The sequence below is a fragment of the Salmo salar genome, chromosome 01 (assembly GCF_965601325.2).
Source record: "Salmo salar chromosome 01, fSalSal1, whole genome shotgun sequence".
NCBI lineage: Eukaryota > Metazoa > Chordata > Actinopteri > Salmoniformes > Salmonidae > Salmo > Salmo salar.
In genome coordinates, this window is record NC_138291.1 from 130923089 (window position 1) to 130948472 (window position 25384).

The 25384-nt window shown below is 40.9% G+C and overlaps 1 protein-coding gene across 1 annotated transcript in view; it reads left to right on the top strand.

Annotated features, from left to right (window-relative positions):
* Positions 1 to 25384, top strand: part of LOC106560722 (uncharacterized) — a 33278-nt gene that overhangs the window by 2666 nt on the left and 5228 nt on the right. The window contains exons 2-3 of the mRNA XM_045699135.2: positions 19593 to 19704; positions 19844 to 20012. Coding sequence (XP_045555091.1) covers positions 19593 to 19704; positions 19844 to 20012 — 281 coding nt within the window. The remainder of the gene's footprint in view (positions 1 to 19592; positions 19705 to 19843; positions 20013 to 25384) is intronic.

A 25384-nucleotide genomic window follows, 5' to 3' on the forward strand; every position in this document is an offset into this window, starting at 1 on the left:
ATTGGTAGTGACCTTTTGGTTCTTTCACATTTCAATAAATTGCAGTTTTATTATTTTTTTGCCGTCTTGATGTTTTGAATCTTCTCTCTCTTCGGACTCACTATTTACTTCTCTCTCTTTCTCTCGCTCTCATTCTCTCTCAGGTTTTCCATCTGACTCTTTAACTATTTAACACTGGGGAGTGCAGTGTGATAAACTCCGTAGGTCAGAAATTGTAAGATTCTTCAAATGCATTGGAATGGAATAAAAGTTCACCAGCAGTCTATGATTAGGGCTTGAAACGAGGGCTACGTAACATGTTGGACATTTGGAGTCATACTTCTGGTCTGATGTTATTCAATATGTATTAACTGCCATGTAGGCCTATGTATAAACATATTTTTTTAGGCATCACTCTGATCACCTTGGTAGTCCCTGTAGCGTTGGGTGTTTTTGTGAACTACAAGTGGCCCAAAGCAGCAAGGAAGATCTTCGAGGTATGTCTAATCTGTCTACTTTTTAGTATCTTATTGTCATGCTACAAATCCTCAGACATTGGCCCTTTACTGGCATCCCTGTCTGTCTATCTCACGCTCTCTGTAGGTGGGTACTGTGGTTGGAAGTCTTCTCCTGACGGTAGTAGGAATTGAAGGGGCTGTTTTCTACCGAGGGTCATGGCATACCTCCATTCATTTTATGAGCCATCTTCCTTCTGATAGGCTACAGTGCCTTGTTCATCATCGCTGTCATCGTAAGGGAGCCATGGCAGAGGTGAGAGGTCAGAAAATATCAGGGCCCATATTCACAAAGTGTTGTAGTGTATGAGTGCTGATCTAGGACAGGGGTCACCAACCTTTTCTGAGTCAAGATCACTTTCTGAGTCAAAATGCAAACTGACATATACCTCTAAGATGTTCTATTTATAAGACTTAAACTTAAGCCTATGCAACATTAACCTATTAAAAACAGTACTGTATCAATGAGGTTTGTGCAGTAGGCTATAGGCCCAATACATGATCACTGCATATTGGTTTTAATTCAATTTCCCTGCCAATGCATTATTGTTCTGGCCATTTACAAAATATACACTACCGTTCAAAAGTTTGGGTCACTTAGAAATGTCCTTGGTTTTGAAAGAAAAGTAAACACTTTTGTCCATTAAAATAACATCAATTTGATCAGAAATACAGTGTAGACATTGTTAATGTTGTAGATGACTATTGTAGCTGGAAATAGAAGATTTTTTATGTAATATCTACATATGCGTACAAAAGGCCCATTATGAACTACCATCACCCCTGTGTTCCAATGGCACGTTGTGTTAGCTAATCCATGTTTAGCATTTTAAAAGGCTAATTGATCATTAGAAAACCCTTTTGCAATTATGTTAGCACAGATGAAAGCTGTTGTCGGGATTAAAGAAGCAATAAAACTGGCCTTTAGACTAGTTGAGTATCTGGAGCATCAGCATTTGTGGGTTCGATTACAGGCTTAAAATGGCTAGAAACAAATAACTTTCTTCTGAAACTCGTCAGTCTATTCTATTCAATGCTAGAAATTGCCAAGAAACTGAAGATCTCATACAACGCTGTGTACTACTCCGTTCACAGAACAGCACAAACTGACTCTAACCAGAATAGAAAGAGGAGTGGGAGGCCCCGGTGCACAACTGAGCAAGAGGACATTAGAGTATCTAGTTTGAGAAACAGACACCTCACAAGTCCTCAACTGGCAGCTTCATTAAATAGTACCCATAAACACCAGTCTCAATGTCAAAAGTGAAGAGGCGACTCCGGGAAGCTGGCCTTCTAGGCAGAGTTGCAAAAAAAAAGCCATATCTCAGACTGGCAAACAAAAAGAAAAGATGAAGATCTTGCCATGTGTGATAGCAAGTGGCATATTATTCATAAGAAACTCGGTTTCCTACTATAGGTAGTTGGCTGCATAGTGATAGCAACATTGTAACTCCTTAATGCAATTACAATTCCCTTCTGCCTGGTAAGGGACCTCCTATATGTGCACATGTGCACCAACATTTTTTATGGGCAAAATCATAGAATTACATATATAATTGGTACCTATTTATTCCTATTCCAAAAAATAAGTGGTAAGCCTACCTGTTTGATAGACACAATTATGCTATCCATAGATGTGGGTATAGCCAAATACTACAATATCATGTCATGCACTGATGAAATATCTATGTGTCTGGGAAGGGCTTGGTGTGTTCGGTTAAAACCAGGGATTGAATTGAGTGAGGGTATCACATACCCTTTGTTAAAGAAAAGGGAAAAAATTATATATTTTGTTTGCTTTATATTTTGAAATAAATACATGAAACGTATCCAAATTATATTAAGCGTTCTATAACAATGCTTAACTCGGTGATGCCTTATGGTAGAAACAACCTCTAAAATGCCCGTGGAAGACGTGACTCCGATGCATATGGGGATATATTGATTCCCCTCTATGACATTCTGAAGCTGAGCTGCAGCGTATAATATTAGAGGAGATTTTAAAAAAATACTTTGCTATTCTGTCCCTATTAATTTAGCTTTTCTCTTTCTGAAAAGAGAAGATGTTTGTTTAAACCCAGGCAGCTTTTAGGGAAGCACTTCTGTTGTTGTGTTATACAACGAGTAGCCAGCAGTTGAAGCTTACATTTTTCTGCGTCAGTAGAGCCTGTCTGGGTGGAAAGTTCACTTTTGAAAATACCATGCTTAAATTCATTAGGATGTCTAAGATGTAATTATTTGCAAACAAGACACTCTGGTTTGACATTGAGAAATATGGTAAGAATGCCTATATATCTGTCCATTATTTCCTGAAACTTCTATTTTGTGTGGGGTAGGGGTATTCATATTTTTGTCTTGCCAAGGGCGGCAGAACGTCCAGGACCGGCCCTGTCTAGGACCTTATTTACTGTATCTTACAAAGTCAATGATGACAACTGCGCTGTGGTGGAAGTCGACCACATCTCCCATAAAGCATTGCAAATTACAACATCTTTGCCAAAACGAATCGAATTGGTTATTTCTTCACTGCAAGAAATGAGTTTGGATTGAAGTGTGCATGGATTTGTACAAGCTAAGGTAACAGAAAAAATACATTTGTTTCATGTAGATTTTCTCAAAGTGTCCATGTATTAAATGTGCAGCAAGGCTGACATTAATTAGTTTCCTCCACATCTTGCATGAGTGATTTGATGTCAACAAGTTCAAGATATTGTCAGTTAGCAAGCTAACGTTAGCCAACTTTCCTTGTTGTTAGCTAGCAAAAATATACGGCAATAGCTAACTATTTTAGGATTCCCATACTACTACTGACTTACTTGCACTGCAAAATAAGAGAGACGCAGACTTTCTGACATCCAACGTTAGACGCTTGCAACCTGTAAAGTTAGTTAGCCAATGAAGGTAACGTTTGCTAGCTAGTTAGCTCTAGCATCCTATTTACCTAGCTAGCATTAGCATGTTAGCTAGCGTAACAATAAACATAACTAGGTGAGTTTATTTGGTTGAACACATAAATATGAAACAGGTGGATAGTTGGCTAGCTATGGTTTGGTTGGTTGCCAAAGACTAACTAGCATAGTAAGCAAGGTGTAGCTTGTTGGTTGTCTGCTAAATGACGTAAATGTCCAGAATGTCAACTTTACCTTCTCAATGCCATTTGTCTATAAGCCCTGAGACATGCTGTAATTGCTCTCTGGCCATGTGTTACGGAACATACGGTCATACTGTAACAACAGTGCTGTTTTTTACATATTCAGTCTTCAACCTCATTCAGAGAGATATCTATTGTTGGATGGGTCAGGGTAACTTTAACACATGGCAATGGGACACATCTGTTTAGTAAAATCATGGTGGATGAGACAGGGCAGCCTAATTTAACCTATTGCAGAGAGACTCACAAAAGTAGGTTGCTATGGTGGCGTGTTTGCTTTGTGTGCGTCTCATGGCTACACATGTCACTTTGCACAGTGGAAATCCCTGATTCACTGCTGGCACACTGTCAAACAGTTGGCAATGAGCCTAGTCTCTTGCTCGCACACACACACGGATAGAAAACCCCAACTGTTGGTGGACTGAATTTCAATAAGGGTATGGGTGCAGTGCACTTGCTTTCAACCCCAGTACCAGTCAAAAGTTTGGACACACCTACTCATTGAAGGGTTTTTCTTTATTTTTACTATTTTCTACATTGTTGAATGAAATCAAAACTATCAAAGCTATGAAATAACACATGGAATGATGTAGTAACCACGAAACTGTTAATCAAATCAAAATATATTGTTATTTTAGATTCTTTAAAGTAGCCACCCTTTGCCTTGATGACAGCTTTGCACACTTGGCATTCTCTCAACCAGCTTCACCTGGAATGCTTTTCCAATAGCCTTGAAGGAGTTCCCACATATGCTGAGCTTTTGTTGGCTGCTTTTCTTTCACTCTGCGGTCCAACTCATCCCAAACCATCTCAATTGGGTTGAGGTCGGGTGATTGTGGAGGCCAGGTCATCTGATGTAGCACTCATCACTCTGCTTCTTGGTCAAATAGCCCTTACACAGCTGGGAGGTGTGTTGGGTCATTGTCCTGTTGAAAAACAAATGATAGTCCCAATAAACACAAACCAGATGGGATGGCATATCGCTGCAGAATGCTGTGGTAGCCATGCTGGTTAAGTGTGCCTTGAATTCTAAATAAATCACTGACAGTGTCACCAGCAAAGCACCATCACACCTCCTCCTCCATGCTTCACGGTGGGAACCACACATGCAGAGATCATCCGTTCACCTACTCTGTGTCTCACAAAGACATGGCGGTTGGAACCAAAAATCTCAAATGTGGACAGATTTCCACCAGTCTAATGTCCATTGCTTGTGTTTCTTGGCCCAAGCAAGTCTCTTCTTATTGGTCCTTTTAGTAGTGGTTTCTTTGCAGCAATTTGACCATGAAGGCCTCATTCACGCAGTCTCCTCTGAACAGTTGATGTTGAGATGTCTGTTACTTGAACTCTGAAGTGTTTATTTGGGCTGTAATCTGAGGCTGGTAACTCTAATAAATGTTTCCTCTGCAGCAAAGGTAACTCTGGGTCTTCCTTTCCAGTGGTTGTCTTCATGAGAGCCAGTTTCGTCATAGCGCTTGATGGTTTTTGTGACTGCACTTGAAGAAACTTACAAAGTTCTTGACATTTTCCGGATTGGCTGACCTTCATGTCATGCCTGTTGTTTCTCTTTGCTTATTTGAGCTGTTCTTGACATAATATGGACTTGGTCTTTTACCAAATAGATCAATCCTCTGTATATCATCCTGATTGGCTCAAATGCATTAAGGGAATTCCACAAATTAACTTTTAACAGGGCAAACCTGTTAATTGAAATGCATTCCAGGTGACTACCCCATGAAGCTGGCTGAGAGAATGCCAAGTGTGTGCAAAGCTGTCATCAAGGCAAAGGGTGGCTACTCTCAAATATAAAATACACTTTCTTTGGTTACTACATGGTTTCATAAATTTTATTATATAATGTAGAAAATAGTAAAACATAAATAACTCTTGAACGAGTAGGTGTCCAGACTTTTGACTCGTACTGTATGTAATTTTCAATACACTCATTGCCCATAGTTTTATCAGTATATGTCTTTTAGACAGACTTAGATGGGATGGTTTCTAGATTTCATGAGTTGTCAAGGAAATAAAGAGCCTTTTTAAAATGTTTTATTTAACTAGGCAAGTCAGTTAAGAACACATAGTTATTAACAATGACGGCCTACACCGGCCAAACCCGGATGACGCTGGGCCAATGACTTCCAATCACGGCCGGTTGTGATACAGCCTGGATTCGTACCAGGGTGTCTGTAGTGACACATCTAGCGCTGAGATGCAGTGCCTTAGACCACTCTACCACTCGGGTGCCCTTTGCCCACATTGTCTCTGCAGTATATGTCTTCTGCCCTTTTAGAGCTCGGTAAAATACTGAGGGGGGGGGTGTTGTCACATGGAATCTATTCAGCGCTAGAAAGCTCACTAGAGGCCAGATAATCTGTCAAGTGTGGGTGGAAATGTGTTCTCGTTTGTGATGCTCCATTTTCAAGCTGTGCCATATCTGTTTGGCAGGAGAGAGAGACCTCACACTGGGCTGGGGCTCAATGGCATCTGTCCTACATCTCTCTATTGCCAACAGTGTCATCATACATTGAGCCTCCTGTGAGAATTAGCCTGACCTCTTTTTCCATTGAGTGTGCACTTGTGAGGGAGAGAACAGACTCAACTTGAACATTTGGTTAGTTGTAGGCCAAATGTACTGTTCTAAAGTCCTCTACCTTCTCACAAGCTTTCTGAATTGTCCTGATAGGGCAATTCGATAGTAACAGAATTGTGCTGAGACTCAGATTGTTCACTTTTAAAATGTATGCCAAACAAAAACTATTGATTTCAAAGTTCAACAAACCATACAACTCCATGCACAAGGACTAGTTTTAACAATTTACATTTTACAAAAACACATTTACACAGTTCTTCCAGTAATGTAAAATGTGGTAAAACAATTTCTGTAAAATCTCTCTGTGACCACGTTTTTCCAATTAAAGATTCAACGGTGTCTGCAGAAATAATGGGGTGTCAGCCAGGATGTCAGTTAGCCGGCAATTTAGCCGGCTTTGACTTTTTAATTAAAACTGTTGCCGGCCAAAGTACTGGCAGGAAAGAAAATACTATTGCAAAATAATGTTTTTTATTTATTAATAGAAAACCAGTTGACCTAAATACCATCATGCTTATTGGTCTAATTTGCATAATTTAGTGGAGTTAAATTGGTCTGTGTATTTTTGTTAGTCATCATGTCCCATTCAAGTGCATGCAAGAAGCTATTAGTGCGTCACCCACTACTACAATGTGAGCTGGAGGCAGTATGTATTTTGAGATCATTCTTAATTGTTTGAAACTTGAATGTTTTATTTCATGTTATGAGGCATGTCTTACCTTGTTTAAGGAAGGATCAAATGACTCCAACTGGGTCATCGAGAGGGATCAGCCAATGAATTATACTTGTGAAGAAGAAAATTGGAGATGGCCTCAATGGCATTGTCCATGCTCTGACGCCTTAATTAGACAGTTTTTTACTCATTCTTTTTTTTCTGCCTTATTCCAAAAATACTTATTATTGAATTGATGCGTCCTCCTTCAGCTTATTGAACTTTTATGCATGTAACTGCGTATGACATTGATCTACAAGTCAGATAACTGTTTGCACAGTGCGGGAGATGCAGCTGCTCGAGCCAACGAGAGGTAGGCCTATCATATCCCTTTTTCAAATATTCGTAGGCTACGTCTGCACGGCACCTTTAGCATTCAGATGTTTTTAAAATGGCTTTTGCAATAGTAAATCATGGGGTTTATTTATTGAGGGACAACCCATGTAATTTGCTGAGTCATTGTTACCAAAATGCTGTGTAGGCTACTGGAGTGGACACATCTCACATCTTGCTGATTGCACTTCTAACTACTGATTGGGGCTTTTTGACTGCCAGATTCGCCGCATGAAATGTTTTTGGTAGTTCTCCCTTAAACAGTAATTTTTACATGAACAGGGTAAAGGTGTAATTTCATAACAAGGGCAGCAATACTTTTTGCGAGCCGTACCGTTGGGAACTGTAAAGTTCCAAACGGTCAAAACCATTTGCTTTTGAGACGGGTGAAATCTGAAGCTGTTATAAAAATTGTCTATTACCAGTCAAAGTTTGGACACGCCTACTCATTCATTTTTTAAATTTTTTTTTTTTACTGTTTTCTACATTGTAGAATAATAGTGAAGACAAACTAAGAAATAACATGTATAGGAATCATGTAGTAACCAAAAAAGTGTTAAACAAATCAAAATATATTTGAGATTCTTCAAAGTAGCCACCCTTTGCCTTGATGACAGCTTTGCAAACAATTGGCATTCTCTCAACCAGCTTCATGAGGTAGTCACCTGGAATGCATTTCAATTAACAGGTGTGCCTTGTTAAAAGTACATTTGTGGAATTTCTTTCTTAATGAGTACACACATTTTCATTTCCCCACTGTATCAGACCAAAAAAAACCATATCAGTATGGCTCTAGTCATAGATCATTTCTCAAGATAAATGATGACATATTAATAGGTCAAAAACGTTTTATCTGCTACATGACAAGTTAACCTGTTACGGCTAGGGGGCAGTATTGACACGGCTGGATAAAAAAACATACCCGATTTAATCTGGTTACCACTCCTACCCAGTAACTAGAATATGCATATACTTATTACATATGGATAGAAAACACCCTAAATGTTCTAAAACTGTTTGAATGGTGTCTGTGAGTATAACAGAACTCAAATGGCAGGTCAAAACCTGAGAGATTCCTTTACAGGAAGTGGCCTGTCTGACCATTTCTTGAACTTCTTTTCCATCTCTATCATTTACTAAGGATCTCTGCTCTAACGTGACACTTCCCACGTCGTCCATAGGCGCTCAGAGCCCGGGAAAAAACAGAATGTCGTCATTCCAGCTCCAGGCTGAAACACATTATCGCCTTTCTCAAGTGGCCGATCAAGGGACACTGGGCTTAGGCGCGTGACCCGACCGCCCCCGCCTTTGGGATTTTTTCCTCTGTTTGCCGAAAAGGAGATTCCCTGTCGGAATATTATCGCTTTTCTACGAGAAAAATGGCGTAAAAATTGATTTTAAACAGCGGTTGACATGCTTCGAAGTACGGTAATGGAATATTTAGAATTTTATTGTCACGAATTGCACCATGCGCGCGACACTTCTTTACTATTTCGGATAGTGTCTGGAACGCACGAACAAAACGCCGCTATTCGGATATAACGATGGATTATTTTGGACCAAATCAACATTTGTTATTGAAGTAGCAGTCCTGGGTGTGCATTCTGACGAAGACAACAAAAGGTAATCAAACTTTTATAATAGTAAATATGATTATGGTGAGTGCTAAACTTGCCGGGTGTCTAAATAGCGAGCCCGTGATGCCTGGGCTATGTACTTAGAATATTGCAAAATGTGCTTTCACCAAAAAGCTATTTTAAAATCGGACATATCGAGTGCATAGAGGAGGTCTGTATCTATAATTCTTAAAATAATTGTTATGCTTTTTGTGAACGTTTATCGTGAGTAATTTAGTAAAATGTTAGCGAATTCCCCGGAAGTTTGCGGGGGGTATGCTAGTTCTGAACGTCACATGCTAATGTAAAAAGCTGGTTTTTGATATAAATATGAACTTGATTGAACAAAACATGCATGTATTGTATAACATAATGTCCTAGGGTTGTCATCTGATGAAGATCATCAAAGGTGAGTGCTGCATTTAGCTGTCTTCTGGGTTTTGGTGACATTATATGCTGGCTTGAAAAATGGGTGTCTGATTATTTCTGGCTTGGTACTCTGCTGACATAATCTAATGTTTTGCTTTCGTTGTAAAGCCTTTTTGAAATCGGACAGTGTGGTTAGATTAACGAGAGTCTTGTCTTTAAATAGCTGTAAAATAGTCATATGTTTGAGAAATTGAAGTAATAGGATTTTTTATGTTTTGAAAATCGCGCCACAGGCTGCAAGTGGCTGTTACGTAGGTGGGACGAATTCGTCCCGCCTAGCCTAGAGAGGTTAATCAGTGGGTGATGAGGATTTCAGATAAAAAGTGGGAGGGATAAACAACTTGCCCATCTGATAGTGGTAGATGGTCAGTCTGCCCTATTGCATCATACATGCAGGCGCAGCATATGTTTTACTATTGTTACAGGCTTTGGTTTTTCATTTATGTTTTGAGGTTGGACTTTGGCATCACCTTGTTAGTCATTATGTGGTTGCGTCTTTGAAGCCTATTCCTGCTTTTGACAAACCTTTCAGCAGGGTTCTGGTGGATTGTGTTGGTCTTTTGCCCAAAGCCAAGACGGGTAACCAGTTTCTCTTAACCATTATGTGTAACCAGTTTCACAATAAATGTTCGATAAAGTTCCTCTTTATATAAAAAAACCTCCATTTGGATGGCACATTTTGTTCAGTAATCAACTGGCTCCAGGGCTGGCACAACAGGCAGCCGAAAAGTAAAAAAAGTACAGGTAAAGTTTGTAGAAACATGTCAAACGATGTTTAGAATCAATCCTCAGGTTGTTTTTGTCATAAATAAGCAATAATATTTCAACCGGACAATAGCGTTGTCAATAGAAAAGGAAAAATAACACACGGCGCTCTCGGCCACGTGCAACAAACAACTCTGACAGTCCATTCACTCTCAGTGCTCTTACTCACTCATTTTTCACAATGCAAGCCTGAAACAAGTTCTAAAGTCTGTTGACATCTAGTGGAAGCCATAGGAAGTGCAATCTGACCCCACAGCCATCGGATACTGTGTAGACATTCAATTGAAAACTACGAACTTCAGAAATCCCACTTCCTGGATGGATTTTTCTCAGGTTTTCGCCTGCCATATGAGTTATGTTATACTCGCAGACATTATTTTAAGTTTTCTATCCAAATCTACCAATTAATATGCATATCCTATCTTCTGGACCTGAGTAACAGGCAGTTTACTCTGGGCACGCTTTTCATCCGGATGTCAAAATACTGCCCCCTACCCTAGAGAGGTTAAGTCCCTGGTGACATTATTTTCAACGATTGGACTCCCGCAGGCAGTGCAGTCGGACCAAGGTTTGAATTTTATGTCAAAGGTCTTCCAGCAAGTGCTACAACAGTTGGGTGTAACCCATTGCCCCTTTAGTGCCTGCCACCCAGAGTCTCAAGGTGCTCTTGAGAGATTTCATCAGCCTTTGAAGTCTAACTGTTTGCAGCGTAGGAAGTTGTTCAGGGATCTCTCAGTTTTAGTCCGAATTAACTTGTGTTTGGACATCATGTCAGAATTTCAGCATGCTTATAGACAAGGACATTCATCATTTACAGCACTTCCACAAGTGAGTGATGATTGTCTGAGAGAAATTGATGATAAAAAGATTGTGGGAGCTGTTTTGTTGACTTCAGTGTGGCTTTTGACATTATCGAGTAGTCTGCTGATGGAAAAACGTATGTGTTAACCTGTTAGGGCTAGGGGGCAGCATTGACACGGCTGGATAAAAAACATACCCGATTTAATCTGGTTACCACTCCTACTCAGTAACTAGAATATGCATATACTTATTACATATGGATAGAAAACACCCTAAATTTTCTAAAACTGTTTGAATGGTGTCTGTGAGTATAACAGAACTCAAATGGCAGGTCAAAACCTGAGAGATTCCTTTACAGGAAGTGGCCTGTCTGACCATTTCTGGAACTTCTTTGCCATCTCTATCATTTACTAAGGATCTCTGCTCTAACGTGACACTTCCCACGTCGTCCATAGGCTCTCAGAGCCCGGGAAAAAAGAGAATGTCGTCATTCCAGCCCCAGGCTGAAACACATTATCGCCTTTCTCAAGTGGCCCATCAAGAGACACTAGCTTATGCGCGTGACCCCGACCGCCCCCGCCTTTGGGATTTTTTCCTCTGTTTGCCGAAAAGGAGATTCCCTGTCGGAATATTATCGCTTTTCTACGAGAAAAATGACGTAAAAATTGATTTTAAACAGCGGTTGACATGCTTCGACGTACGGCAATGGAATACTTTGAATTTTATTGTCAGGAATTGCGCCAAGCGCGCGACACTTCTTTACTATTTCGGATAGTGTCTGGAACGCACGAACAAAACGCCGCTATTCGGATATAACGATGGATTATTTTGGACCAAACCAACATTTGTTATTGAAGTAGACGTCCTGGGTGTGCATTCTGACGAAGACAACAAAAGGTAATGACATTTTTATAATAGTAAATATGATTATGGTGAGTGCTAAACTTGCCGGGTGTCTAAATAGCGAGCCCGTGATGCCTGGGCTATGTACTTAGCTTTTTGGTGAAAGCACATTTTGCAATATTCTATTTTAAAATCGGACATATCGAGTGCATAGAGGAGGTCTGTATCTATAATTCTTAAAATAATTGTTATGCTTTTTGTGAACGTTTATCGTGAGTAATTTAGTAAAATGTTAGCGAATTCCCCGTAAGTTTGCGGGGGGTATGCTAGTTCTGAACGTCACATGCTAATGTAAAAAGCTGGTTTTTGATATAAATATGAACTTGATTGAACAAAACATGCATGTATTGTATAACATAATGTCCTAGGGTTGTCATCTGATGAAGATCATCAAAGGTGAGTGCTGCATTTAGCTGTCTTCTGGGTTTTGGTGACATTATATGCTGGCTTGAAAAATGGGTGTCTGATTATTTCTGGCTTGGTACTCTGCTGACATAATCTAATGTTTTGCTTTCGTTGTAAAGCCTTTTTGAAATCGGACAGTGTGGTTAGATTAACGAGAGTCTTATCTTTAAATGGCTGTAAAATAGTCATATGTTTGAGAAATTGAAGTAATAGGATTTTGAAGATTTTGAAAATCGCGCCACAGGCTGGCAGTGGCTGTTACGTAGGTGGGACGAATTCGTCCCGCCGGTCCCATAGAGGTTAAGGCTTTACACCCCTTGCTATATTGTGGTTAAAGAGCTACTTGTCTAACAGAGTACAGAGGGTGTTGTTTAATGGAAGCCTCTTCAACATAATCCAGGTAGAATCAGGAATTCCCCAGGGCAGCTGTCTAGGCCCCTTACTTTTTTCTATCTTTACCAATGACATGCCACTGGCTTTGAGTAAAGCCAATGTCGTGACTTTACTTTCATTAATCCAATGGCTGTTATTTATCGAATCAGCAAACTATTTTAAATTAGTCATGTAATAATTAACTCATTTGGAATTTGGGGCACCACGAGAGCGGTTGTTTAAAGAGTTACCATCTCCTAAATTAAACTCTAAAGGTCTTTACTTATCACATCCATAAAAAAGTAAATGTATTAATCATGATTCTGAACAGTCGTAACCTCCTGCATCTGCAAAATCCCTAGCCTTACTTATGATTCAGTACTACACAAATTGGTTTAATTACACTGCTCAAAAAAATTAAGGGAACACTAAAATAACACATCCTAGATCTGAATGAAATAATCTTATTAAATACTTTTTTCTTTACATAGTTGAATGTGCTGACAACAAAATCACACAAAAATAATCAATGGAAATCCAATTTATCAACCCATGGAGGTCTGGATTTGGAGTCACACTCAAAATTAAAGTGGAAAACCACACTACAGGCTAATCCAACTTTGATGTAATGTCCTTAGAACAAGTCAAAATGAGGCTCAGTAGTGTGTGTGGCCTCCACGTGCCTGTATGACCCCCCCTACAACGCCTGGGCATGCTCCTGATGAGGTGGCGGATGGTCTCCTGAGGGATCTCCTCCCAGACCTGGACTAAAGCATCCGCCAACTCCTGGACAGTCTGTGGTGCAACGTGGCGTTGGTGGATGGAGCGAGACATGATGTCCCAGATGTGCTCAATTGGATTCAGGTCTGGGGAACGGGCGGGCCAGTCCATAGCATCAATGCCTTCCTCTTGCAGGAACTGCTGACACACTCCAGCCACATGAGGTCTAGCATTGTCTTGCATTAGGAGGAACCCAGGGCCAACCGCACCAGCATATGGTCTCACAAGGGGTCTGAGGATCTCATCTCGGTACCTAATGGCAGTCAGGCTACCTCTGGCAAGCACATGGAGGGCTGTGCGGCCCCCCAAAGAAATGCCACCCCACACCATGACTGACCCACCGCCAAACCGGTCATGCTGGAGGATGTTGCAGGCAGCAGAATGTTCTCCACGGCATCTCCAGACTCTGTCACGTCTGTCACGTGCTCAGTGTGAACCTGCTTTCATCTGTGAAGAGCACAGGGCGCCAGTGGCGAATTTGCCAATCTTGGTGTTCTCTGGCAAATGCCAAACGTCCTGCACGGTGTTGGGCTGTAAGCACAACCCCCACCTATGGACGTCGGGCCCTCATACCACCCTCATGGAGTCTGTTTCTGACCGTTTGAGCAGACACATGCACATTTGTGGCCTGCTGGAGGTCATTTTGCAGGGCTCTGGCAGTGCTTCTCCTGCTCCTCCTTGCACAAAGGCGGAGGTAGCGGTCCTGCTGCTGGGTTGTTGCCCTCCTACGGCCTCCTCCACGTCTCCTGATGTACTGGCCTGTCTCCTGGTAGCGCCTCCATGCTCTGGACACTATGCTGACAGACACAGCAAACCTTCTTGCCACAGCTCGCATTGATGTGCCATCCTGGATGAGCTGCACTACCTGAGCCACTTGTGTGGGTTGTAGACTCCGTCTCATGCTACCACTAGAGTGAAAGCACCGCCAGCATTCAAAAGTGACCAAAACATCAGCCAGGAAGCATAGGAACTGAGAAGTGGTCTGTGGTCCCCACCTGCAGAACCACTCCTTTATTGGGGGTGTCTTGCTAATTGCCTATAATTTCCACCTGTTGTCTGTTCCATTTGCACAACAGCATGTGACATTTATTGTCAATCAGTGTTGCTTCCTAAGTGGACAGTTTGATTTCACAGAAGTGAGATTGACTTGGAGTTACATTGTGTTGTTTAGGTGTTCCCTTTATTTTTTTTTAGCAGTATATTTCAAAAACTAAAACATATCATTCACTAAACCTCATAAATCTTGTAATAAATAATGTGGCAGTTGAGCGAGTTGAGGAGTAACCCTGGATTGTAAACTGTCAGTGTAGACATTGTTAATGTTGTAAATGACTATTGTAGCTGGAAACAGCAGATGTTTTTATGTAATATCTACATAGGCTTACAGAGGCCCATTATCAGCAACCATCACTCCTGAGTTCCAATGGCACGTTGTTAACCTCTCTAGGGTAGGTGGCACCAAATCGTCCCACCTACGTAACAGCCAGTGGAATCCTGTGGCGCGTTATTCAAATACCTTAGAAATGCTATTACTTCAATTTCTCAAACATATGACTATTTTACACCATTTTAAAGACAAGACTCTCGTTAATCTAACCACACTGTCCGATTTCAAAAAGGCTTTACAACGAAAGCAAAACATTAGATTATGTCAGCAGAGTACCCAGCCAGAAATAATCAGACACCCATTTTTCAAGCTAGCATTTAATGTCACATAAACCCAAACCACAGCTAAATGTAGCACTAACCTTTGATCTTCATCAGATGACAACCCTAGGACATTATGTTATACAATACATGCATGTTTTGTTCAATCAAGTTCATATTTATATCAAAAACCAGCTTTTTACATTAGCATGTGACTAGCATGTGACTAGCATTCCCACCGAACACTGCCGGTGAATTTACTAAATTACTCACGATAAACGTTCACAAAAAGCACAACAATTATTTTAAGAATTATAGATACAGAACTCCTCTATGCACTCTGTCTGATTTTAAAATAGCTTTTCGGTGAAAGCACATTTTGCAATATTCTCAGTAGATAGCCCGGCATCACAGTGCTAGCTATTTAGACACCCAGCAAGTTTAGCACTCACCAAAGTCATATTTACTATAAGAAAAATGTTATTACCTTTGCTGTCTTCGTCAGAATTCACTCCCAGGACTTCTACTTCAATAACAAATGTTGGTTTGGTCCCAAATAATCCATCGTTTTATCCAAATAGCGGTGTTTTTTTCGTGCGTTCAAGACACTATCCGAAAGGGTAAATAAGGGTGACGAGCATGGCGCAATTCGTGACAAAAAAATTCTAAATATTCCATTACCGTACTTCGAAGCATGTCAACCGCTGTTTAACCTCTTGGGGCTATGTGGGACACTAGCGTGCCACCCGTGGTGCACCCTATCAACAGCAGGTGCATTTCAAGAGCGGCAAATTTGAAACCAAATAAATGTCAAAATTCAAATTTTTCAAACATACAACTATCTTACACCCTTTGAAAGATAAACATCTCCTTAATCTAACCACGTTGTCCGATTTCAAAAAGGTTTTACGGCGAAAGCATAAAGTTAGATTGTTAGGAGAGTACATTGACAATAGCTGTGTGTAATGTTTTGTCAATTCAAAGACAGGCGTCACCAAAACCATAAAACCAGCTAAAATGATGCACTAACCTTTAACGATCTCCATCAGATGACACTCCTAGGACATTGTTAGACAATAAATGCATGTTTAGTTCTATCAAGTTCATATTTATATCCAAAAACAGCGGTTTACTATGGCGTTGATGTTCAGGAAATCGTTTCCCTCCAATAACTGGCAGTCAAGTCAGCACCACAAATTAAATAATTAAAATTAGAAAACATTGGTAAAATATTATATTGTCATTTAAAGAATTATAGATTTACATCTCTTGAACGCAATCAACTTGCCAGATTTAAAAATAACCTTACTGGGAAATCACACTTTGCAATAATCTGAGCACTGCGCCCAGAAAAATACGCTTTGCTATACAGACAAACGGCCATGTTGGAGAGATCGAAAATACTATGTAAATAATCCATTACCTTTGATTCTCTTCATCAGTTGTCACTTCCAGGAATCCCAGGTCCATAACGAATGTAGTTTTGTTCAAAAAAGCTCATCATTTATGTCCAAAAAGCTCCGTGTTGTTAGCACATGATCTAAGCCAGCCGGACTTCTCGTCATGAACGAGGGGAAAAAATATATTTACGTTCGTTCAAACATGTCAAACGTTGTATAGCATAAATCATTAGTGCCTTTTTTAACCAGAACATGAATAATATTCAAGGTGGACGAATGCATTCTCTTTTATAACGTATTGGAACGAGGGTACCCAACATGAACTCGCGCGCCAGAGTCTAATCGGCCATCACCGTTCCATGGCTCTTGTTCGGTCAGATCTCACAGTAAAAGACTCAAAACACTTTGTAAAGGCTGGTGACATCTAGTGGAAGCAATAGGAAGTGCCAAAACATTAATCAACCCCTGTGTGTTTCAATGGCATAGGCTTAAAGGTCATTCAACACATCAGGTATCCATTTCCTGTCAGAAAATGTCTCAGGGTTTTGCCTGCCAAATGAGTTCTGTTATACTCACAGACACCATTCAAACAGTTTTAGAAACTTTAGGGTGTTTTCTATCCAAAGCCAATAATGATATGCATATTCTAGTTACTGGGCAGGAGTAGTAACCAGATTAAATCGGGTACGTTTTTTATCCGGCCGTGTCAATATTGACACGGCTGGATAAAAAACATACCCGACATGCTTCGAAGCAAGCATCCCACCTAGCCCATAGAGGTTAACTAATCCAAGTTTATAATTTTAAAAGGCTAATTGATCATTAGAAAACCCTTTGGCAATTATGTTAGCACAGCTAACTGTAGTTTTGACTAAAGAAGCAATAAAACTGGCCTTTAGACTAGTTGAGTATCTGGAGCATTATCATTATCATTAGTCTCAAAATGACCAGAAACATAGTACTTTCTTCTGAAACTCATCAGTCTATTCTTGTTCTGAGAAATGAAGGCTATTCCATGTGAGAAATTGCCAAGAATCTGAAGATCTCGTACAATGCTGTGTACTACTCCCTTCACAGAACAGCGCAAACTGGCTCTAACCAGAATAGAAAGAGGAGTGGGAGGCCCCGGTGCACAACTGAGCAAGAGGACAAGTACATTAGTGTCTAGTTTGAGAAACAGGGGCCTCGCAAGTCCTCAACTGGCAGCTTCATTATAAATAGTACCCGCAAAACACCAGTCTCAACGTCAACAGTGAAGAGGTGACTCCGGGATGCTGGCCTTTCAGACCGCTTTTTTCCACATTTTGTTACGTTACAGCTTTATTCTGAAACGTATTACATTTTTTTCCCTGAATCTACGCACAATACACCATAATGAAAAAGCAAACATGATTTTTACGATTTTTTGCAAATGTATTAAAAATAAAAACAAATGCCTTATGTAAATAAGTATTTAGACCCTTTGCTATGAGACTCAAACTACTTGTTTGAGGTCTAGCTGTGGTAAATTCAATTGATTGCACATGATTTGGAAAAGGCACACACCTGTCTATATAAGGTCCCACAGTTGACAGTGCATGTCAGAGCAAAAACCAAGCCATGAGGTCGAAGAAATTGTTCGTAGAGCTCCGAGACAGGATTGGGTCAAGGCACAGATCTGCGGAAGGGCGCCAAAACATTCCTACAGCATTGAAGGTCCCCAAGAACACAGAGGCCTCCGTCATTCTTAAATGGAAGTTTGGTACCACCAAGACTCTTCCTAGAGCTGCCGCCCGGCCAAACGGGGGAGAAGGGCCTCGGTCAGGGAGGTAACCAAGAACCTCATAGTCACTCTGACAAAGCTCCAGAGTTCCTCTGTGGAGATGGGAGAACCTTTCAGAAGGACAACTATCTCTGCAGCACTCCACCAAATCAGGCTTTTATGGTAGAGTGGCCAGACTGAAGCCACTCCTCAGTAAAAGGCACATGACTGCCTTTTGTCTGATCTTCCCTGTTTTAGTTTTGCTCCACCATTTTGGTTTGCTTCCTGTCTTAAGTTTGGTGTGGGTTTTTATTTTTAATCTGCCTCTTCTTGGGCAAATTTAGTGGGTGCTCATGATGGGTGTCGTTTTAGGTTCCAGTTGTTGTTGCTAGTCAACTTTCAGTTGGCACCCCCGTGAGTGTCTTACAGAACCCCTCCTAATACTCCACCTGTTTTTATTGTTGTCAGTGCCTCTTTGTACCTCCTAGCCTTTGTCCACGTGGGGACCTGGAGAATCTTCCTTGTTTTCGTTTCCTTTTGGGGATTTCCAATACCCATGAGGATAGTATACAGGCTCAGAGAAGTCAGCTCAGACAGATTCCGCTCAGCTCCTGAGCTCCATCAGTATCAGATATTAATTTGGAATGGAATGTGTTTGCATCCAATCAAACCGAATCGCATCAATTTGTTCCGCTAATCAAATCGCACCGAATGGTTTCAAACTAAAAATATCGTTCCTGTATTGTATCAGAGCCCATGTACAGTATCTAGATGTGTATCGAATTGTGCTTGTATGGCGAGATGCACATCCTTAGAGAATAGCCTTCATATGATGGATACATGTTGGTTCAGTTCAGTAGTGTGTTTTCTCGTAGGTCTCTTTTCTTCATTAGGTTTGGAGTGCATTATAGAATCTCCCAGGGATGGTCTGAGCACAGAGACTGATGGTTTAGCTTGCTTCCACTCTGAAAAGCCTATTCCCTTGAAATAAACTAGCTTCAGGTTATGAACAAAACAGGAGAAAAGCATCTAGAGCTCTTCTTTGGTTTCATTCCACACTAGAAGCTTTTCTTAAACACTTTCAGGGAAGTCAGATTTGTGGTAATCCAGATATAATCATTGACTAGTACCTGTCTTGAAATGTGATCAGTTGGCCTACCATAAATTCTATGTCCTAAACCGTAGGGGTTTCCATAGTTAGGATTGTTTCCCCTGCACAGTTGAGTTCAGTCTTGGATGGATGGATAGTCGGGTTATGAGGGTCTAGTAGTCCTAACCTAGCGTACCTTGTGTTCATCTTGGTCCTCTGTAGCTAAGTTAGAGCATGACGCTTGGAACAACAGGATAGTGAGTTTGTTTCCCGGGACCACCTGTACGTAAAATGTATGCAAGTATGACTAAGTTGCTTTTGATTATACAACAATTCATTATTTATTATATCCCTCCTCAGGTAAAGTGTATGCAGTAGGGGGCCATGATGGTAGTGAACACCTGGGCAACATGGAGATGTTTGATCATCTCACCAACAAGTGGATGATGAAAGCTTCCATGAACACTAAAAGGTATGTAATGTCTGGCAAATTAAGTCTCTAATATGAGTTAGAGATTTTGTTATAGAAATGTACTTTTACAGTCAAAAGATACCTAATTATACTCACACTCGTACTGCTCATACTGAATTATTTTCATTGCTGTGTGAAGGAGAGGCATAGATCTGGCAGCTCTAGGAGGTCCTATCTATGCCATCGGTGGTCTAGATGACAACTCCTGTTTCAACGATGTAGAGAGATACGACATCGAGAGCGACCACTGGAGTGCTGTGGCACCCATGAACACACCCAGAGGTGGAGTGGGCTCTGTGGCCTTAGGGGTGAGAACAAGACACTCTAGACACCTGGCTAGACTGATCATATACTAAACTCAGGAAGAAAAAAAAAAAGAAACGTCCCTTTTTCAGGACCCTGTCTTTCAAAGATAATTCATAAAAATCCAAATAACTTCACAGATCTTCTTTGTAAAGAGTTTAAACACTGTTTTTCATGCTTGTTCAATGAACCATAAACAATTAATGAACATGCACCTGTGGAATGGTCGTGAAGACACTAACAGCTTACAGACGGTAAGCAATTAAGGTCACAGTTATGAAAACTTAGGACACTAAAGAGGCCTTTCTACTGACTGAAAAACACCAAAAGAAAGAGGCCCAGGGTCCCTGCTCATCTGCGTGTTCGTGCCTTAGGCATGCTGCAAGGAGGCATGAGGACTGCAGATGTGGCCAGGGCAATAAATTGCAATGTCTGTACTGTGAGATGCCTAAGACGGCACTACAGGACGGACAGCTGATCGTCCTCGCAGTGGCAGACCACGTGTAACAACAATTGCACCGGATCGGTACATCTGAACATCACACCTGCGGGACAGGTACAGGATGGCAACAACAACTGCCCGAGTTACACCAGGAACGCACAATCCCTCCATCAGTGCTCAGACTGTCCGCAATAGGCTGAGAGAGGCTGGACTGACTGCTTGTAGGCCTGTTGTAAGGCAAGTCATCACCAGACATAAGCGGCAACAACACCGCCTATGGGCACAAACCCACCGTTGCTGGCCCAGACAGGACTGGCAAAAAGTGCTCTTCACTGGCGAGTCGTGGATTTGTCTCACCAGGAGTGATGGTCGGATTTGCATTTATCGTCGAAGGAATGAGCGTTACACCGAGGCCTGTACTCTGGAGCGGAATCGATTTGGAGGTGGAGGGTCCTTCATGGTCTGGGGCGGTGTGTCACAGCATCATCGGACTGAGCTTGTTGTCATTGCAGGCAATCTCAACGCTGTGCGTTACAGGGAAGACATCCTCCTCCCTCATGTGGTACCCTTTCTGCAGGCTCTTCCTGACATGACCCTCCAGCATGACAACGCCATCCGCCATACTGCTCGTTCTGTGTGTGATTTCCTGCAAGACAGGAATGTCAGTGTTCTGCCCTGGCCAGCGAAGAGCCCGGATCTCAATCCCATTGTGCACGTCTGGGACCTGTTTGATCGGAGGGTGAGGGCTAGGGCCATTCCCCCCCAGAAATATCCGGGAACTTGCAGGTGCCTTGGTGGAAGAGTATGGTAACATCTCACAGCAAGAACTGTCAAATTTGCTGCAGTCCATGAGTAGGAGATGCACTGCAGTACTTAATGCTGCTGGTGGCCACACCAGATACTGACTGTTACTTTTGATTTTGACCCCCCCCCCCCCTTTGTTCAGGGACACATTATTTAATTTCTGTTAGTCACATGTCTGTGGAACTTGTTCAGTTTGTCTCATTTGTTGAATGTTGTTATGTTCATACAAATATTTACACATGTTAAGTTTGCTGAAAATAAACGCAGTTGACAGTGAGAGGACGTTTCTTTTTTTGCTGGGTATATTATGGATCAAGTGTTCATTAGGGCACACCATAGCAACATTTTTTCAAAACATTGTGCAGCAGAAAACAAGTGTCTTTCATTCAGATGGTTCTTCCCTGTTTTGTGCCTAGTTGACACGACCCAGGTGTTACATCGCATTTATTCGTACACTCATCACACATGACATCCTCAGATGCTTTTATAACCATTTTATATCGAGTAAAGAGATTTTATCCCCTGAGCTGTTTGTTTGATTTGAAGTCTGATGTGTTCGTGTGCATAATACCAGGCCATAATAACAGTTAACCTCTATGGGCTAGGTGGGACGCTAGCGTGCCACCCGTGGTGCACTCCATCAACAGCAGGTGCATTTCAAGAGCGGCAAATTTGAATCCAAATAAATGTCAAAATTCAAATTTTTCAAACATACAACTATTTTACACCCTTTGAAAGATAAACATCTCCTTAATCTAACCACGTTTTACGATTTCAAAAAGGTTTTACGGCGAAAGCATAAATTTAGAGTATGTTAGGACAGTACATTTACAAGAGTTGTGTGTAATGTTTTGTCAAGTCAAAGACAGGGTCACCAAAACCATAAAACCAGCTAAAATGATGCACTAACCTTTTACAATCTCCATCAGATGACACTCCTAGGACATTATGTTAGACAATGCATGCATTTTTAGTTCTATCAAGTTCATATTTATATCCAAAAACAGCGTTTTACTATGGCATTGATGTTGAGGAAATCGTTTCCCTCCAATAACCGGCAGTCAAGTCAGCGTCACAAATTAAATAATTAAAATTAGAAAACATTGGTAAAATATTATATTGTCATTTAAAGAATTATAGATTTACATCTCTTGAACGCAATCAACTTGCCAGATTTAAAAATAACCTTACTGGGAAATCACACTTTGCAATAATCTGAGCACTGCGCCCAGAAAAATACGCGTTGCGATACAGACTAGACGTCATGTTGGGGAGATCTAAAATCGAAAATACTATGTAAATAATCCATTACCTTTGATTCTCTTCATCAGATGTCACTTCCAGGTATCACAGGTCCATAACGAATGTAGTTTTGTTCAAAAAAGCTCATCATTTATGTCCAAAAATCTCCGTCTCGTTAGCACATGATCTAAGCCAGCCGGACTTCTCGTCATGAACGAGGGGAAAAAATATATTTACGTTCGTTCAAACATGTCAAACGTTGTATAGCATAAATCATTAGGGCCTTTTTTAACCAGAACATGAATAATATTCAAGGTGGACGAATGCATACTCTTTTATAACGTATTGGAACGAGGGTACCCAACATGAACTCGCGCGCCAGGTGTCTAATGGGACATCATCGTTCCATGGCTCTTGTTCGGTCAGATCTCCCTCCAGAAGACTCAAAACACTTTGTAAAGGCTGGTGACATCTAGTGGAAGCAATAGGAAGTGCCAAAATATTCCTCAGCCCCTGTGTTTTTCAATGGGATAGGTTTAAAGGTAATACAACACATCAGGTATCCACTTCCTGTCAGAAAATGTCTCAGGGTTTTGCCTGCCAAATGAGTTCTGTTATACTCACAGACACCATTCAAACAGTTTTAGAAAATTTAGGGTGTTTTCTATCCATATATAATAAGTATATGCATATTCTAGTTACTGGGTAGGATTAGTAACCAGATTAAATCGGGTACATTTTTTTTATCCAGACGTGCAAATGCTGCCCCCTAGCCCTAACAGGTTAAACCTATCAGTCCAGAGACCCCAGCAAAAATCTGCTTTTAATTTATCTGACTTTCATTTATCTGCATGTCCAGCCCTTATACTGTATTTAGCCTCACAATGAAGAGTTTTAGCATTTTCTTTTCAGGACAACCAGGGCTCAAGTGGAACACAAAACAAATTGACATAAACGGTTGCATGCATGAGTTTGATTGACCAATGTCAATAAACAAATAAGGTCCCCCCTGATAGATGAAGGTACAGAAATTGTTTGCTCAGTGGGAAATTAATCTACAACTAGTCAGTGACAAGTTTGTGGAGTTTGACAGCAACTATGTGATCTTATTACAGTATTTTAGACTCTATGTCCTTGGATTTCCTATGGTCTTTTATGTAGAAGAACCCATTAACGTCTAACGACTCTTGTGTAGCTTGTGAGCATCATTAGTTAAATGTGCATGTTTGTGCATCTTTTCATACATAGCTTTTAACCTCTTAGGGCTAGGGGGCAGTATTTACACCGCCGGATAAAAAACGTACCCGATTTAATCTGGTTACTACTCCTACCCAGTAACTAGAATATGCATATACTTATTAGATATGGATAGGAAACACCCTAAAGTTTCTAAAACTGTTTGAATGGTGTCTGTGAGTATAACAGAACTCATATGGCAGGCAAAAACCTGAGAGATTCCTTTACAGGAAGTGGCCTGTCTGACCATTTATTGGCTTTCTTTGACATCTCTTTCCAAAACAAAGGATCTCTGCGGTAACGTGACACTTCCCACGGCTCCCATAGGCTCTCAGAGCCCGGGAAAAAGCTGAATGTCGTCATTCCAGCCCCAGGCTGAAACGCATTATCGCTTTTGTCAAGTGGCCGATCAAGGGACAGTGGGCTTAGGCGCGTGCACTGGTCGCCCCCGTCCTACTTTTTTTTCCCTCTATTTACCGAAACGCAGATTCCCGGTCGGAATATTATCGCTTTTTTACGAGATAAATTGCATAAACATTTATTTTAAACAGCGGTTGACATGCTTCGAAGTACGGTAATGGAATATTTAGACATTTTTTGTCACGAATTGCGCCATGCGCGTAACCCTGATTTACAATTTCGGATAGTGTCTAGAACGTACGAACAAAACGCCGCTATTTGGATATAACGATGGATTATTTGGGACCAAACCAACATTTGTTATTGAAGTAGAAGTCCTGGGAGTTCATTCTGACGAAGAACACCAAAGGTAATAACATTTTTGTTATAGTAAATCTGATTTTGGTGAAGGCTAAACTTGCTGGGTGTCTAAATAGCTAGCCCGTGATGGCTGGGCTATGTACTTAGAATATTGCAAAATGTGCTTTCACCAAAAAGCTATTTTAAAATCGGACATATCGAGTGCATAGAGGAGTTCTGTATCTATAATTCTTAAAATAATTGTTATGCTTTTTGTGAACGTTTATCGTGAGTAATTTAGTAAATTGTTAGCAAATTCCCCGGAAGTTTGCGGGTGGTATGCTAGTTCTGAACGTCACATGCTAATGTAAAAAGCTGTTTTTTTATATAAATATGAACTTGATTGAACAAAACATGCATGTATTGTATAACATAATGTCCTAGGGTTGTCATCTGATGAAGATCATCAAAGGTTAGTGCTGCATTTAGCTGTCTTCTGGGTTTTTGTGACATATGCTAGCTTGAAATATGGGTGTCTGATTATTTCTGGCTGGGTACTCTGCTGACATAATCTAATGTTTTGCTTTCGTTGTAAAGCCTTTTTGAAAGGGGACAGTGTGGTTAGATTAACGAGAGTCTTGTCTTTAAATAGCTGTAAAATAGTAATATGTTTGAGAAATTGAAGTAATAGCATTTCTAAGGTATTTGAAAATCGCGCCACAGGATTCAACTGGCTGTTACGTAGGTGGGACGATTTGGTGCCACCTGCCCTAGAGAGGTTAATGTGTAGCTCAAACCATCCCGACTCTATAGGCATTTTTGTAAAAAGACCTGGCCCCAGGTCCTTGTCTCACAAACGCCACTCTAGCTCAGCCCCAGTTAATCACACATACTAATGAATGCAGAAGAAATAGATGAATCCAATGGTACAACCCAGAAGTCTGTAGTTCAAAC